The 16,887-nt window shown below is 39.4% G+C and overlaps 1 protein-coding gene across 1 annotated transcript in view; it reads right to left on the bottom strand.

Moving 5' to 3' along the window:
* The window catches only part of BIRC6 (baculoviral IAP repeat containing 6), a 319,973-nt gene that overhangs the window by 270,375 nt on the left and 32,711 nt on the right, over window positions 1–16,887 (bottom strand). Inside the window, 4 exon segments of the mRNA XM_074949013.1 lie at window positions 605–830; window positions 3,121–3,270; window positions 9,581–10,975; window positions 14,739–14,797. Of these exon segments, the coding sequence (XP_074805114.1) occupies window positions 605–830; window positions 3,121–3,270; window positions 9,581–10,975; window positions 14,739–14,797 (1,830 nt within the window).

Below are 16,887 nucleotides of genomic sequence, written 5' to 3'. Positions count from 1 at the left end.
CGCAGTTAAACCTACCTAACCCCCAGTGTAGACAGCACTAGTAGACAGGAAAATTCTCCCGACTGCATAGTGACTGCCTCTCTGGGAGGTGGATTGTCTACACCAACAGGACAAGCACTCCCATCGGAGTAGGCAGCATCTTCACTGAAGACACTGTGCTGCTGAAGCACTTTAAGTGTAGACAAGCCCTCTGTTTCCTTAAGAGCCTTTGGTGAGGGAGCCTGTCAAAAGCTTTCTGAAAAATGCAAGTACACTACATCAACCAGATCCCTCTTAACCACATGCGTATGACTCCCACAAAGCATTGTAATAGGTTGATGAGGCACCTGACTCTTCCCCAACGAATCAAATAGTTTCCAGGTCCACTGAGACAAATACGGAAACCTCAAGCAGGGGAGTCAATGCAAAAGATCAAGAATGAAGAGTTATATTAACATTTTAGTTTTTTGTTTGTTTTTAATTCACACACTTGTCTTTGCAACTATTTAAAAAATAATTAGAAGCAAGCTTATACTACTACACCAACTGCATCATAAATTAGTCACACACACACACACACACACACACACCCCCGTCCCTCTTTTTGGACTATTACTCTACTTACCTATCTGTCTGCAGCTTCCAAGTCCGAGTATGCTGAGCTGCATCTCCATGGTGTTGCTGATGTAAATGTTGAGGATGCCGCCTTTGCTGTTGCTCCTGTTGGACTTCCACCCAGCATGGAGGTACAGTGGCTGAAAATCGTGGGGTCAAAGTCTCAAAACGGGTTAATTCCACCAAGGATGTCAATGTTTCAAGGGAAAATGGTTGGTCCACCAAAAGATCAACTCCTAATATTTGTTGAAGGGGACAAAAACCAACAGGTTTACTACATATACTTTCCTCTCCAAAACATCCTAGACCAAATTTCAAAATTATCCAAGCTATTCTAACACTAGAAAGGTGTTTGTATGAAAATTTTTTGAAAAAGGCATGGAAAAAAACAGCTAGTTTTGAAGTCAGCATACCTAAAAGCAAACTTGCTCAAAAACTTTGATTTTTGCACTTCAGAACGTTTCTTTTTAATATTTATTGACCCACTTCATGACAAAAATTTTTCCATTCAGAGAAAACTGTTGTGATGGATGTGGAATTGCTATGTAATAATCTAAAGACACTGAAGTATAATAATTTTAACACTGTACTCTACATGAAATACCCCAGCTGCAGTCTCTCGATGATCTAAAGCTATTGTTAAGTAGAAATCGTTTGTGTAGTGTAATCTTGATGAGACCAAGCAATGGATAATCATAGCAAGGTGAGTTTCCACGAAAAAACTGAATATACCCATTTCACCAAGCACAGAATAAAAAAAGGCTAAATCACACATCACCTGATGATGCAGGGTTACCCTAGTTCTAAAAAGCTCCCTAAGATGCAAACGTGCGTGTAGGGTGGCTCTACTCTGAAAAGTGATTATTCAGAGATTTCAACTTACATCACAGATCTGCTTCCTGTATACTCAGTCTTTGTTTTGTAACGAAAGTTATTATTTTAACTCGTTAGCACTACAGAGCCAACATAGGGGAGAGTAGAATTCTATTCCTTCTTGTGTATAAGAAATCGTTTTAGTAAAACGATCATTTACACCTGTGTCAACCCCAGTTATGGCAGCGAGATACACAAGTCTAATTTGACCTGCTAAACATTTAATAATTGATAAGGATATATGAAAAGGTAAAAATCCAGGTAGTTGTCAACTTACATAGCTGACCACAAACTATAGGCTTGTCTTCACTGTATTAGCTTAAAGTGAAAAATGAGGGGTGCCCCTAACCGGACTCCCATCCACACACAAGAGCCTCTAGTTTGAGTTAAGGTGGAGGTTTAAACTCAAGCTAAGTGATCTGTTCAGAGTATATGGTTTGACACATGTGAGATTCAGATGCTTAAGCTCCTAATGCAGTACAGATGTAGATATGGCCTACAGCTGAAGCTAGCTCATTTCAGATGCTAATCTAATCACATCACCAGTCTAGTTACGCTGTGCAGTTTATCAAATCACTGTGCATCTCCAGTGTTTCACAGTCCAGATGCTCACTCAAGCTAAGCTACAGTGAAGTAAGTCAACTGTATTATCTTGAACTAACTGCTGCAGTGAAAACAAGCCTTAGATATGGTGTTTGAGGTGAACTGGATATTGGAGAGGTAGAGCCAGCTGCTTCCTTCAGTCTGGGGAAAGGAGTAAACCTTTCCAGCTAGCAACCCAATATCTGAATGAAGCTGCAGCTTGGAACAAGGTTAAATCCCAATAAAGTTGGGAGAAAAACTTACAGGAAGAGGGAAACAATCAGAAGAGTTTGCAGAGGCTATACTAATAACCCTAGTTGAGGGAACGCACCTGCCATTTGTTAAAGTCCAGGTCTGTTCTGAAAAAGTGACTAAAAATGACATTGAATTCATTGTTTAGCAGATCACTAATTCTACATGGAAACATCTTCAGTTTACAATTAAAAATGCTTTTAAAAACTCCAGAGAGAGGACCATAACTTTATTCTAGAAAGCCAGGATTAATCAACGAATTACAGGAATCTGTACAGAATAAATAATCTCCATTCTCTTTTTTGCCTAATAAGTTTCATAATTTGAAATATTTTCACACCACAAAAAGGCTTCTAAAATACACTAGAAACTCTAGGACCTGAAGAATACCAAGTCAACTCCAGTATTCAGGCTACTATATCTGATTTGTCTACCCAATTTTATGTTTAAAATGTTATGTTTATGTTAGACTGAAGTATTATATAGCATCTGTATCATAAATCCTGCCATGACAACAGTTAGAGGTTGAATAGATGATATTAATTCGACATAATGAGCTTACAGGCTTATTTAAGGGGTGTAGAAAGTTTAGCTTCGGCAGTGATAAAACACTGTCACTTCCACATTTATCCCCCACCCCACTTCAAAGAAGAAGCAAAGATAAAATTAACTGGGAAGAATACTGAGTTAGGGTATTTTTGCAGCCATCATTATGAAACCATGAACAAGACTAGACTACTGATGACTACTTGACATGCTTTAAAAAAAAAAAAAAGCCACCACAATATATTTTGTTATGTTTAAATGTGAATGGTTTACCTGTAATGCCTGGACTAGAAGGATTAGATAAGGGCTTCATGCCTTCCGATGATTGCTCTACCCCTTTAGAAAGGGATCCATCCACAAGTATATCAGCTTCATCTATATCATCACAGGTTCCTCCAATTTGAAGGAAATGAAGCTCTCCACCTAAAATGTGGTTGACATTAACAGAAATAGTTTGAAACAAGTTTATGTCAAACAAGCATATATTTCCTCAAACTCACTTTTAGTTAATGAGTACATTATTTGGTCATTACATACAGTAGTTGCGAAGCATCTGAAGGCTCTTTGTATATTTAACTTTACCAGAAAAAGTAAAGCAACATAGCCATGCAAATGTTCATTCCATCTGCTAATGGTTATGAAGGAAAGATCAGCCAGAAAAGTTCCTTCAACACCCAAAAAGACAGCTCAGTACACAGGAAAAAAAGCCAAAAACTCTTCAGATTAGCCTTTTCATAAGTATCATACAATTCAAATCTTGCCATAATACATTGATACTACAACATTTCAACTGGAAACCCATTCAAAACAACTCAATATAGTCTCTATAAAATACCACTTCCTCAACTTCTTATAGTCACAGCTATAATCCAGGAAAAATCCACTTGTCCACTAAATTCTAGGTGTGTAGTAATCTTGCCTTGGCAAGAAGAACCTAGAGATGAGTTTCTGCAGATTTTTAAGCTTTTATTAATAAACTTAAATGCCCAACAGCTATAGTGTCTCTTTGCTAAGTACCAGAAAAGTTAACAGAATTCCCATTGGTTTGCTGCTGGTATTTGGAACTTTTGGGTAGCTCTTGCGAACCATGTATTTCTCACTGTTCTTTCTTAGGAAAATATAAAGTTACCTTCCTTACCTGTAGTTTTATGTTCTCTTAAGTCAGAATTTAAGGTGTGAGATGGAATTTCTTTCTTACTCCCATGCCATGGAGAAAGTTTCCCCCAACCCCAACACACCTTGCTTCTATCTGCTCCCCCAGCAGGCACATATGGAACACTGCACCAATATCCATCTCTACCAGCCTAAAAATTTCTCATCCAGGGACGCTGGAACAATTTGTATAGTGGGGGTGGTTCAATGGCTCTCAGCAAGCTGTAAACCCTGTATATGATGGAAACCACTTCAAGCCAGGGGGTGCAACAGTACCCCCAGTACCACTAGTTCCAGTACCTATGTTCTCATCTATGGCAGCAGGCAAGAGTGCCACCCATTGAGATTGCCTAACACTTCCCACTGTAAGATCCTGTTTTCAGCTGCTTAGAATTTTGGCAAAGCTTAACTGCTTGGTCTGAAATGATCTATACTGGAGGTCTGCTTCAGGATGAAGTCCTTAGACATTTTCATCCTTTTTGTTCAGGCCTATAGGTACACCTGACTTGTTCCAGAGTAGAGCTCATACAACAAAAGTTTCACTGCCCAGACCACATCTAACCTGAGTAGGTCTCTTCCAGATGCAGAGGTTTATAGTTCAGAAAAGGGTAAGAACAGACCGATTCAAATGAAAAACATTATTCCATTTGGGGCCAAGTTCTGAAAACTTCATGGGCACCGCTTTAACTGGAAAATTGTATATGCAAGTTTCTTGTCATCTCCAGCTCCCCAATGCCCCTAGCTAATGCGACTGGTGAAAAGGAAAGCCTTTTTATAACACAGGAAGTATGTGATGATGCCCCTTCCCATTGGTTCAAAACAAGGGGGTTGGTAAGAACTTGTAGAATCAAATTAAGGGATCATTGTTAATTTGGCCTTTGAACCAGTTGTCCTTCACACATCCCTGTATATTATCAGAAAGTCTATACATTATGCCTTGTTTGAAGGTTTTTTCATTCCCATCTTTAAGTTTCCACCACTTAGGCCGCTCCGGTGCTCAGATGCTTCCGAGACCTCTGTGTTCTGAAGTTCAACAAGAAGTCTGTGCCATCACACAGTGCATTCATCAGGTACTACCTTACAATTGATTATTCGTGATCTCTTATCCTTAAGAAAGGAAAGATTTTGGGACTTGTTTCCTCCACTGGTTTAAGTTATGAGAGAGCTTTCTCTTTTCTAAAACCATGTGTTCACAATCACCAGACAAGTCTGTATCCCCATTGAAGTTTCTGGTTCCAACATTATAGCCTTCATGCACTGTTTCATATCCAGCCTTCACATGTCCAACATGTGCATTTAGATTTTGTAACCCTTCACCAGCACCTTGACTTTGCAAGCTTTCCATTTGGTCTCTTATACATGTACCACATTTACTCTGCTCTAAGTATCTGGCATGGCTCCAAACTTCTTCCAGTCAGCGTTCCTATAGCCCAACTTGCAGATCTCAGCTTACTCGCTCATTTCCGTAACTTTAGCTACCCTTGCTCCCCTCCCCTAACACCATTCCTAGTCAATTTTCAATGCCACTTCACTCCCCCACTATTGACTTTGTCCCCCAGCCCAAACATACAAACTCTGGGTTCTTGCCCAATGATGAGTTCTGTGCTCCTTTCGCTACTCTGTCAGTTAATTCAAGCCCTGGTATAATGTTTGAACAATGTGAGTGTAATGGGAAACACAGACTTCCTGTGAACACTGGTGTGAAATTGGATGACATCCTAGAAGCCCCTGAAGTTAAGACCTAAACCCAAAAGAATGCTTTAATTTGTTACCGAGTTACTGAATTTAACTGCACTACTGTTTATTACTAACACAGTTAATATTATTTGCCACCACTAAGAAAGGTTGATTCTCAGGGTTTGTCTACACTACCTGCCGGATCAATCCAGCGGGGGTCGATTTATCGCGTCTAGTCGAGACACGATAAATCGACCGCCAAGCGCTTTCCTGTCGACTCTAGTACTCCACTGGAGCGAGAGGCACAGGCGGAGTCGACAGGGGAGTGTCAGCTGTCGACTCATTGCAGTGAAGACACCTCGGTGAGTAGATCTAAGTACGTCAACTTCAGCTACGTTATTCACGTAGCTGAAGTTGTGTAACTTTGATGGATCCCTCCAGTGTAGACGAGGCCTCAATTTACTGTAAGCTTGCAGGATTCCGTTTGGTCACTATCATAAAAATACATCTCGTTCATAAGCAGGATATATGGCTTGAGCACAAGGCACAGAATAATGGAGACAGATGCAAACACTTAACTTCTCACACATGTAACTACAATGGGATGCATACATTCTAATTATGAATGCAAATTAACAGACTATTTTTGTGCTTACTGGCAGTTTTGAAATGGAATAAAGAAAATTAGCTTTTACCCAGTTGTTCTGTTGGCTCTTGGCAAGTTGACCTGACAATTTCGACAGCTTGCCACCTGGGAGTTTGAAAGTTTCGCAATTCATGAGTTATCCATATTTAGGAAAGGTTCTGGGTTTTTGAATATGAAACTTGTAATTTCCTCCCTCATTACTCAAAAAAATCAGGGAACTGATCTTGATCAAGTTTCCCCCAAAAAATATTCATTTTTGAGCTTAGGCCAAGTCAAAATTGAGTTTTCCATACAAAAGGAGTAAACAAAACAAAAAACAAAAAAAAACATTAAATGAAATTTCCAATAAAACATTAGAATAATATTTACCAACAATCCAACACTAATATATGGTTACGGAAATCATTACAAACCATTTCTGAAACCACAGAGTATCACGGATTTTACACTCTATATGGACTACTAATGCATTCTACTCAATCTAGATTAATAGTATTAAATCTGTTAGCAGTTTTCAAAACAGTCAACATTTTCAAAATCCATTCTACCACAAAAAAACTTCAATCATTTTCCTCCACCTATGCATTCTGTATCAAGTAAGTAGCTTTATTTTCAGGTTTCAGATGGATTCCTCCAGCCTCCCTGCTTTCTAGCCTGGTGGAGAGCGCATCTGCAAGCTTTGTCATCTGTTCGATGTGCCAGGAAGAAGGTTTCTAAGCTACCTTTCAGCTACATATTACAAGTAGAAACATTAAAAATAGTACCAGTGCGACTGGAAGCACCAATTATTATTGGATAGCTCAGTTAAGATCAGCATCAACTTGGTATCATGGTGACCCCAGAGAACAACAGAACTTAAATAGCAATTTAATGCATTGATTTTTTTTTTACCTGAAAGATTTAGACCAACACAAGAGGGAAACAACACTTCAGATACAGAATTTGATACAAACACAAGACCCCCCCCACTTCCCTTACCACTCACATGCATCAGAAACAATCTAGAAATTCAACCAGGGCTATCTAATCCAAAATATGTAACGTATGGGAGTGGAAATTAAAAAAAATAAAAACACCACCACACTTCATTCCACAATGACAAAATTATGTAAACTAACAACAAACAACTCAATTCTTAGTTGCGACTTCCTTGCAAGTAAACCATTTCATCAAATCTTTTGCAAGACCCTTAATGAGGACAGAAACACTAATTATGGCAAAGGCCACCTGAAAGGGCCTACTCTCCTCATGGTATAATGAATTGTTACTAATAAATTTAGGCAATAAGACTCTCACCACTTTGGAACAACAGGAAAAATATATGAAGAAAAGCCAGAAACCTCATCAATAACTTTAATCAGTCGGATCTCTCTCCACTTAAGGAAAATATAAAAAGGGGAGTCAAGCACTGGAGAGTATGTAGAGGAACAGGGACCTCTCTGCATATATACTGGGAATGATCTGTTTTGAAGGAAAACAGAATTTTTCAGATAACTAAAGTTAGGTGACCGACCCAAAGAACTCAGTGATTCTATTAGTTTACAGTCCAAAGGAGGTTACTGACTCAGGAAAATGACATATAAACACAATTACTATTAGCAGCCAGATGTGCAACAGCTCATTTTTGGAAAAGGACAGCTCTCCCAATATTAATGGCATAAAGAAGTAGAGTAGAGTATGAGAAATTCTTTCAATGAAAAATGTGTCAGACTTTACACATCTGGATCAGGTACATTTTGTAATGGTTGCTATTTCTGGAATTTGAACAGAATACATGGACAAGAAGTTGACCAAACACAAGTGGGTATTTTTAAAGGTAATAAATACAGATTATGAATAAGATGCCTTAATACTGGTATGGTAGACTCATGTATATTAAGAATGACAAAATAAAGTTTAAAAAACTGTAAAAAAAAAAAAAAAAAAAACTGATTATCCAGACTTACAATCTGGCCGGAATATTGTGGTTAATAACCCTAACTCTTAAAAAACTGGCATGGAATCTTTAACCACAACACTTCTGTTATATCCTTCAAAAAGACAGCACCAATATCAGCAAAATATATGCTGACATCATGCAGAGGCACAGATTTAGTGCCAATTCAGAGACTGAAACGAAATACTTTCTCCTCAGAATGACCGATTTTCTTGAAACGCCCATCCACAAATTGACCAAAACCAATCCCTTTTAGCTTTCATGATATCAAGATCATTGCCAGACGTGCTTATGAATAGGAAGCCATCAAGGCCTTATTCACAAAATGCATTTTTTCCCTTTATAAAACGTTTTGAGACGAAGTTAAGAACTATTTGTAAATGTTAAATGAATTCAGTCTTAATGAAGCTTCAGAAGGACTCATTTCACAAAGCTTAGGAAAGTTATGAGAAAAATCTACCAAGAAAAAAAATGGAGAGAGAAAAATGTAAATAAAATAGAGTACTTAAAGCATAGATAGTCAAAAAGCCATGATTCCACAATCAAGAAAGAGGATAACTTTGCCTAAAAGCCAACGCTGATTCAGTGGCAAAGTGAAAGCAGCAATTAGAAATAACAAAACAATGGAAAAAAGGGAAACCGATAGCAAATCAAAATAAATTAGAAGTTATGAAATACAGAAAATTGATATGGGAAGCTAAAGACAATGGGGGAAATCCATGGTTAGCAGGGCTAAGGACAATATGGATATTAGCAACAAAAGAAATTCTAGCAATTGTATAAGCCTAGATGGAGGTGGTAAAATTATTGTTAATGATGAAGAAAAAGCAGGAGTTGTCAATAATTATTTATGTTCCATGTTTGGAAAGATGCACGATATCCTTTTATTACATGAGGATGTGTATTACTTTCTAGTACATTAGCAACTGAGGAGGATGTTAAACAATGCCTGCAAGGGATAAACATTTTTAAATCAACAGACTCAGATACCTTGCACCCAAAGAGTCCTAAAATAGCTGGCTGAAGAGATCTATGGCCTGCTGTGTTTTAATAAATCTTGGAGTACAGGGAAAATGCAGAAGACTAGGAGAACAGAATTATCAATACACTGCATGCACCTAAAAAGTACATTCCAGTTTTAGAGATATCACCTAAACTTTAAATGTGGAATAGTGCTAGAACCAGGGGTGAACTTGAGAACATCCTCAATATATGACCCTCAATACCACTTTTGTAGTTCTGAAACACAGTCAACATTCTACCACATTTAACATGTGTCATTTTATTATAGCGTTTATCACTTTTTGAAAAAAGTATCTTACCTTTGGTGCAAGCACACAGTCTGTCTGTGCCCGAGCAGTATATCACAGAGACAAACATATCTGGTTCCTCATTGCCCTCCTTTTTAGGTGGCTCCACTTTGGCCAGAATTTCAAAGTTCGAAAGATCTAAAATTTTTACAAATCCTCCCTGAGTAGTTATTACCAGGTGCCCAAGAGTAGAGATCTCAGATTTTTTCTCTCTCCCATTACCATTCTTGGGAGTTAAATGTATTTCTTCTACAGGCTCCTCACACTCATCATCTCGATTATCCAGTATATCTGGTGGGAGCAAAATTAGTGAGGTAATTGTGTCCTGTGGGTCTTTGATATGCTGGATTTTTATTGGTTCCTCCTCTAGAGTCACTATTCTAGTGGCATAGTTCATTTTGTAAAGCACTAGATATCCACCACTAACATTTCTCTGCTCAGGCTGAATTATTAAAGGAGTTTGTACATCTGCTGGTGACTCGTGCTGGATCACACTGATATTTGTGCCATTCACAACAGCAAGACTCGACTCTAGTTCACTCTTCCTTCTGTTACATAGTGCCGAATTTAATTTATTTAAATTATTCAAGGCCTCTACTTGATTTATTGCACTCAGGGATTCAACAGGGCATGTCCGTAGTCCTACTAACAAATGAACTCCATCTGCACAAGGAGTGATTGAATCTACACAAAGGTTCTCCTCCTCTGCAAACTTAGGCAGTCGCAGGCACTGAACCAATGTCCCAGGCTTTGGAACCATAGAGTTCCACTTATCAGAGTCTGGAGAAGTTAGATTGGCTGCTGCATCTGCGAATTGTTGAATGTAAGTCACAGGTGGATCCTGCAACAGCAACTGTTCCTGACTGTCCAGCTCCATCTCAATGATCTGTGGAACTGTAAAACCATCATCATGTAAACTTTTACTCATAATATTGTTCATCTGTGAAAAGATTTTTCCTGCTTTTTCATCAGACTCCTTAATGCTGTAAAGAAGCAAAATTGGTAAAGTCCTCCTTACCAGAGGGGAATTCAGTTCTGAATTAGTGCAGGATTCGTTGTCAGTTGATCCCTGCTCTGATACACTCTCACCTCGAGTCCTGCTTAAACCATCCAGTGATCTCTGAGAGTTACTACTAACAGGGGAGGTAGCAGGTGATTTGTATGTTAATAAACCCCCAGCTAATAAACAAGGAAAGGGAATGTTGTGTTGTTCCAGATGCTTTTCCTTCATCTTTTCACTCTTACAGTTAGCTAGACAGGGATTTGCCCCAAGTTCTTCTAGATCCTTAACTGTGTCTTCAAGCACATTTGCAACGATTTCCCACTGAAGTTTCTCAGGCTGCTGAAGAATGCTCAGGGCTGTTACATCAAGGCTCACCTCCATGGTTTCTTTTTGTGATGTATGCCCTTTAGAACAAACAATGCATTAGTAGATATCTATATAGCTATATAGAGAGATCTAGATATTCACCATAACCTAAACCAAATATATACACATTATAGACTAATTCTATTAACTAACCATTTAGTCATTTCTCTACGTACCTTCAAATACAGAGGATACAAAAATGTGACATTTCCATACCCGGGAAAAACCTAGAAACATTTATTCCCCAAAAGTTAACCATTGTCCTTTAAATAATTAAGAAAAATCAAATCAGAATGATAGAGGAAAAGAAACTGAAAACTTTCCCAACAAGCCAAACTTACCTTCCTGAGCGGCTGTCCATACTTAAACTCATAAGCCACTCAAGTGGCTCTGCTGTACACACACCAATACCCTCTCCGGCTACCTAGACAGCCCAGTATGACCCCCTCAGAAGGGCAGATTCAACTCCCACTCCTAGCTGATAAACCCAGCTACACTACCGCCATATTTTACAGTTCGCATCAGCTGACAAACCATCCAGCAAAACACCCCCGCAGTATTCCTAACTACCAATCATAAAATATGAAAGAACCACCACCAACACTGAAATATGACCTGGTCTAATTAAACTGGAACAATGCAAGGATAAAATTTAAAAAGGGACTCCGAGAAGTCGCAGAATCTTTGCATTATTTAGTAAACATGAATGATTGCAAACAAAGGTCCTAGGTTGATACCAAACCAGGAAGAAGAGCTGAAGGAAAATAACCCTGAGCGTCATCTTTTCCAGCATTTAAACTTGAAGATCCAGATTTCTTCACCTCAAGTCTACCCCCCTGTACTTATGCATTATGATATATTTAATTACATGATCACAGTTTTCCTGCAAGAACCCTATCTCATTCAGAGTGCAAACTGGAGAATGTAGAGTGAGTGAGGCAGTTCTAGTCTCCCTCCCCACCCCATCCTTTGACATTTCAGTGAGGACCCCGACCTTATTCACTTTGCACAGAAAATGAAGAGGTCTTGCAAAAAGCAGTTATGATCATGTAATTAGCTAGCAAAATACATCTATACAAGCAAATAGAATTAAGATTTAGGGGGCTATCTTTGTCACTTCCTGACTGACTTTCAAGTGTTTCCCTTCTAAAGCTTTAAACAAGTTTTATTTAATATAAAAAACTGATAACTTTTTTTGTGCAAGATTTCTACTTCTCAACAGTACAAACCTTGTTAGAAATAAGCTGAAGCTTTCCTTTGCCTCAGTTTGAGAGTTATTTTATTGATAGTCATGTAATTAATTTGTGGTGTCCAATAAAGATTTTATTAGATAGCTAAGTAAGTCACATTTTTGTAAAGTTGAGTTTAACTACTGGTATTACCCTTAACTACAAAAATTCAGCTGCAGTAAGTTGATCATGGCATCCTTTTTGCTGCTCACCCCACTACTCTGCTTCAGACGGATACCATTCCCAGATATTACAATTATACATTTAGTTCACCTTTCAGTCTTAAAAGGTGGTCCCTCTAGAATGAGGTCAGGTTTAAACTGCAGTTTTTATATACTCCTTTTTAAGGACAGAGAAATTTAGCCTTCAGAGATGTGAATGTGGCTCCTTTCACAAACACTGTTCAATCCAAAAACTCTTGGAAATTCAAGGTTGCTGTGAGTATCTCACTTCTGAATTTCCTGACTTTAGACTTTTTAAGTTTGCTCCTCACTCCCGTCCTACTTATTCTCAATTTACCAACACAATTGAGAATGAGCAAAGCAGTGAGTTTACTCGTCCCCTCTTCTCTACCTCCTTCCTTGCTTTGTCTATAAAACATCATGCAAAATGGCATGATATAAATAAGTCAAAATCTGAAAGACAGCAAAGTTATCTCACTGTATTTTATTCTTTTCAAATAAAAGGCACTAAAGAGTATTTTTTAAAAAGTAGAGTTTTACATCTCAATCTTCACTGTTGCAATACCACAGGGGGCAAAAAATGTCAACTACAGTCAATAGTCTTTTCAAATTCCTGTTGTCCTTGTCCAGCAACTGTTCATTTAACCAGTGATGTGTAAAAGTTATAATAAAATTCAATGAAAACAGATAATGCAGACAAGCATGACAAGAATAAAAACAACAAATCCTGTACAGACTCCAGTTAGGTAAATAAACATGAAGGTTTATACCTACTGGTGAGAAACAGCAAAAAACAAACCCAAGAATCTTAAAGCAAAAAAACTTCAAATCCAGACTCCAGCGAGAAACTGCTGAATTGGAATTCATTTGCAAATTGGATACTATTAATTTGGGCTTGAATAGAGACTGGGAGTGGCTAAGTCATTATGCAAGGTAGCCTATCTCCCCTTGTTTTTTTCCTACAAACCCCCCCCCCCAGACGTTCTGGTTAAACTTGGATTATTGCTGTGCACATTGTAAGATGAGCTATTGCCAGCAGGAGAGTGAGTTTGTGTGTGTGGTTTTTGGAGGGGTGTGTGTGGGGGGGGGGGGTTGAGAAAACCTGGATTAGTGCTGGAAATGACCCACCTTGATTATCATGCGCATTATAAAGGGAGGTTTCAAAGAGGGATGGGCTATTACCAGCAGGAGAGTGAGTTTGTATGTGTGTCTGTGTGTGGGGGGGGGAGGGGGGGGGAGGGTGAGAATACCTGGATTTGTGCTGGAAATGGCCTTCCTTGATGATCACTTTAGATAAGCTGTTAGCAGCAGGACAGTGGGGTGGGAGGAAGTTTTGTTTCATGGTCTCTGTGTGTATATAATGTCTTCTGCAGTTTCCACGATATGCTATGCATCCGACGAAGTGAGCTGTAGCTCACGAAAGCTCATGCTCAAATAAACTGGTTAGTCTCTAAGGTGCCACAAGTACTCCTTTTCTTTTTTCTTTTTACGAATACAGACTAACACGGCTGTTACTCTGAAACCTGCCAAGAATCTTTATAATTCAATATAGCATTTGGGTCCTTAGTAATTTTGTCACTACGGAAAAAGATTTACACAACTGAAAGTTATTGTGCAACTGCTAAAGTTGAGGGTTCTCATATTTTTATTTTAAGTCTCCCACAGAACTATGTATTTCCTCAGTTCCAAAAATGGGACAATCCAGACCCAAACGCAAACTATCAATATTTTGCTTTCTTTTTTACTTTAGCTTTGAACTTTATGTGCCTTTTTGGCTACATGAGCTATTCAGATACTGCATTAAACACTTTTCAGACACTACTTTCATACAGGACTGCACATTCTTCCCCAATGACAATTTTTTCCCCCCCATTAACACAGTTTGAGAAGAACTTGAATGCTATTTTGAAATTTAACATCCTTCTAGTTTCATCTAACGTAAAATTTCACTAGCTGAATGATAATTTCTAATTTTCAAATGCCTATATCTAACTTCATTTACTTTTACATTACTTCATGGTCATAAACCCCAGTTGATTATGCTGCAGTTCTAATGCTTCGTGCTATTTAAAATGCGAACACATTTGTACGCCACTATTACTTTTACTATTAGTTCTTTCCACAACAAAAGGTATGTAATGTGATTTTAACTCCTTGCCATGGGATTTTAAGTAAGTAAAGTGTATTTTGCCATTTTACATTTTCCCAAAAAGCTTTAACTTGTCACAGACTAAAGTGTGTGCATGTAGCGTAGCTGTAAATGTGATCCAAGACTATCTTTTCATATGTACATGCAAGAAAGCAGAGTTCAAATTAACTTCATTTCCTAACCCACAAATACTTAAATTCCTAACAGATTTTTGCATACAGTGTTCAAAAAATATACCCACCTGTCACAGATTCTGATCTGGAATGCTCTTCACTGTCTGAATCCTCCAGCAGATCATCACTAAAAGCCCAACACAGCTCAATGAGATTCTAAAACATGGCAACTGCAACATTTTCAATCATGGATTACATACTTTGCATTTACTCAGCCTCTATCCATCAAAGATTGTACAAAACAATGTTATGAGATACAATAGGTTTTATGCCTATTTTAAAAACAGAAACTGGGGAATGAGCAGGCTGACCAACTTGCCCAATGTCATGGGCTAGAATTAGAATTCAGCGTTCTCAATTCCTAATCTTATACAGATTATACACTCCCTTCAGAGTAACAGAAGTCATTCAATGACATTTAGGTAGCAAACTGTTCATATTACCTCCCTATTAACTAAGTATTATGCTGTACCATGTCCAGAGGGCAAGACTGGGACGCTCTTATCTGAATTCTCTTAGAGATCTCTCCTAGTACTGATGGAGTGGCCTCTGAGGAGCCAGTCATCCAAATACGGAAAGATTGCAATGCTCGACTGATGCAGGCGAGCCGCTACTGCTGACAGGGCCTTCATAAAGGCCCTTCGAGCCACAGAGATTCCCAAAGAGGAGGACACTGTATTGGTAATGCTCTGAGCCTATGACAGACCACAGAAGACTCTTGAGGGAGGGATGAACAATGACATGAAAGCAGGTATCTTGGAAGTCAAGGGCAAAAAGCCAGTCCTCTGGATCTAGAGATAGGATTATGGTAGCTTGAAGTGCTGCGATAGGACATAGGTGTTCTAGTTCCTGAGATCAAATATCGGCCTCCAACCACCAGGGAACATTAAGACTCCTCGACTTGCTCTAATGGAATCTGGAAGGATTCTGCTAGATGCTTTCTGAAGTCCTGGAAGGCCCTAAAGTTATCTATATCAGAGAGCAGTTGTGGCATCACTGGCTCAGCACGGGAGGAAGAGGACTTGACCAAAAGGGGCAACACTTCATTTTGTGGCTCTTCCTCCTTGTGGATCTCCTCACATACCAGAGAATCATACAGTACGGGTGAGCGGTCTTGTGGTGCCGGTGGCTGTTGTGTTGGTGGTGTTTCTTGCAGGCTGATATCCTATACAATTGGTCACTAAAGCATCCAGGGGTTCCAGCAGGCCCAATAGTATTCGTGCCCAAGGAACACAGGGCCAGGTGCTGGACTGTGGAAAGTCCTCTTCAGGGTGCATACCTAGAAGTGCAGGGTGGTACAGAGCTGAGACAGAGCCTGGACGGAAATCTGTCTGAGGATGTGTCATCGCCCAAGCTGAATGGGAGGCTTTTGGGCACTGGTGCTAGTACCAGAGATGGCATGTCAAGTCCTGTTCAGATGAGTAAGGGTTCAATCATGAACTGCCAAAGTGGCACCTGGGAAGAGCTCTGACAGTGCTCCTTAGGAAAAGGGACTCTGGTTCCTCCAAGATGAGGAAATTCTCAAATGAAAGAAATCTGGAGGGTGCTGGAGGACTATGACAGTGAGCGCTGGAGGGCAAGAATGGTACCAGGGCCCATAATGGGGATGGTTGCAGGTCTGGAGATGCAGGCGGTATCTCAGATTGTTTCTGTCCAGAGGAGGATGGTACCAGGGATGGAGTAAGTTGTTGGTTTGAGATGTCTCTGTGGCTCTGAAAGGATGTCAGTATCAGTGTCCTTGAGGTGGTCTTCGATGCATCTTAGTACCTAGAGGTGTCAGACACTGAGGAAGGTGCCTCTCAGTATTGAAGAAGGCGCCTCTCAGTGATGCTTAGTTGAGGATTTCTCCAATTGAGACTTCATCTTAGGTGGTACCAAAACCTTGGTACCAGTGTCAGCTGGAGCCTTGACTGTACCCATTGTGGGATGCAAGATCTCCAGAGAGTCAGCTTTAAGAGATGATTTACCCTTCTTTCAAGAGTTGCTGACAAGGAAAAAGTGTTTTCTTCTCTTAGAAAGTTTCATCTCTGAAATCACCCCTAGAGCGCTGGAAGTCACCGGTACAACCTAAGAGGTTAAGGACAATGTATAGAGGGGGGAAAATCTGACCCTGCCAGTGCTAAGGAGTATTCCAGGAGGAGAAACTCTCATGTAGCTTCTCTATCTTTGCAGGACATGCCCTTAAACCCAGTACAGACTTTGCACTTGGACAGGACG

This window comes from Natator depressus, chromosome 3, assembly GCF_965152275.1.
Source record: "Natator depressus isolate rNatDep1 chromosome 3, rNatDep2.hap1, whole genome shotgun sequence".
NCBI classification, from domain to species: Eukaryota; Metazoa; Chordata; order Testudines; family Cheloniidae; genus Natator; species Natator depressus.
Note: the sequence above shows the minus strand (reverse complement) of the source record. Positions and strands in the feature narration are given on the sequence as shown.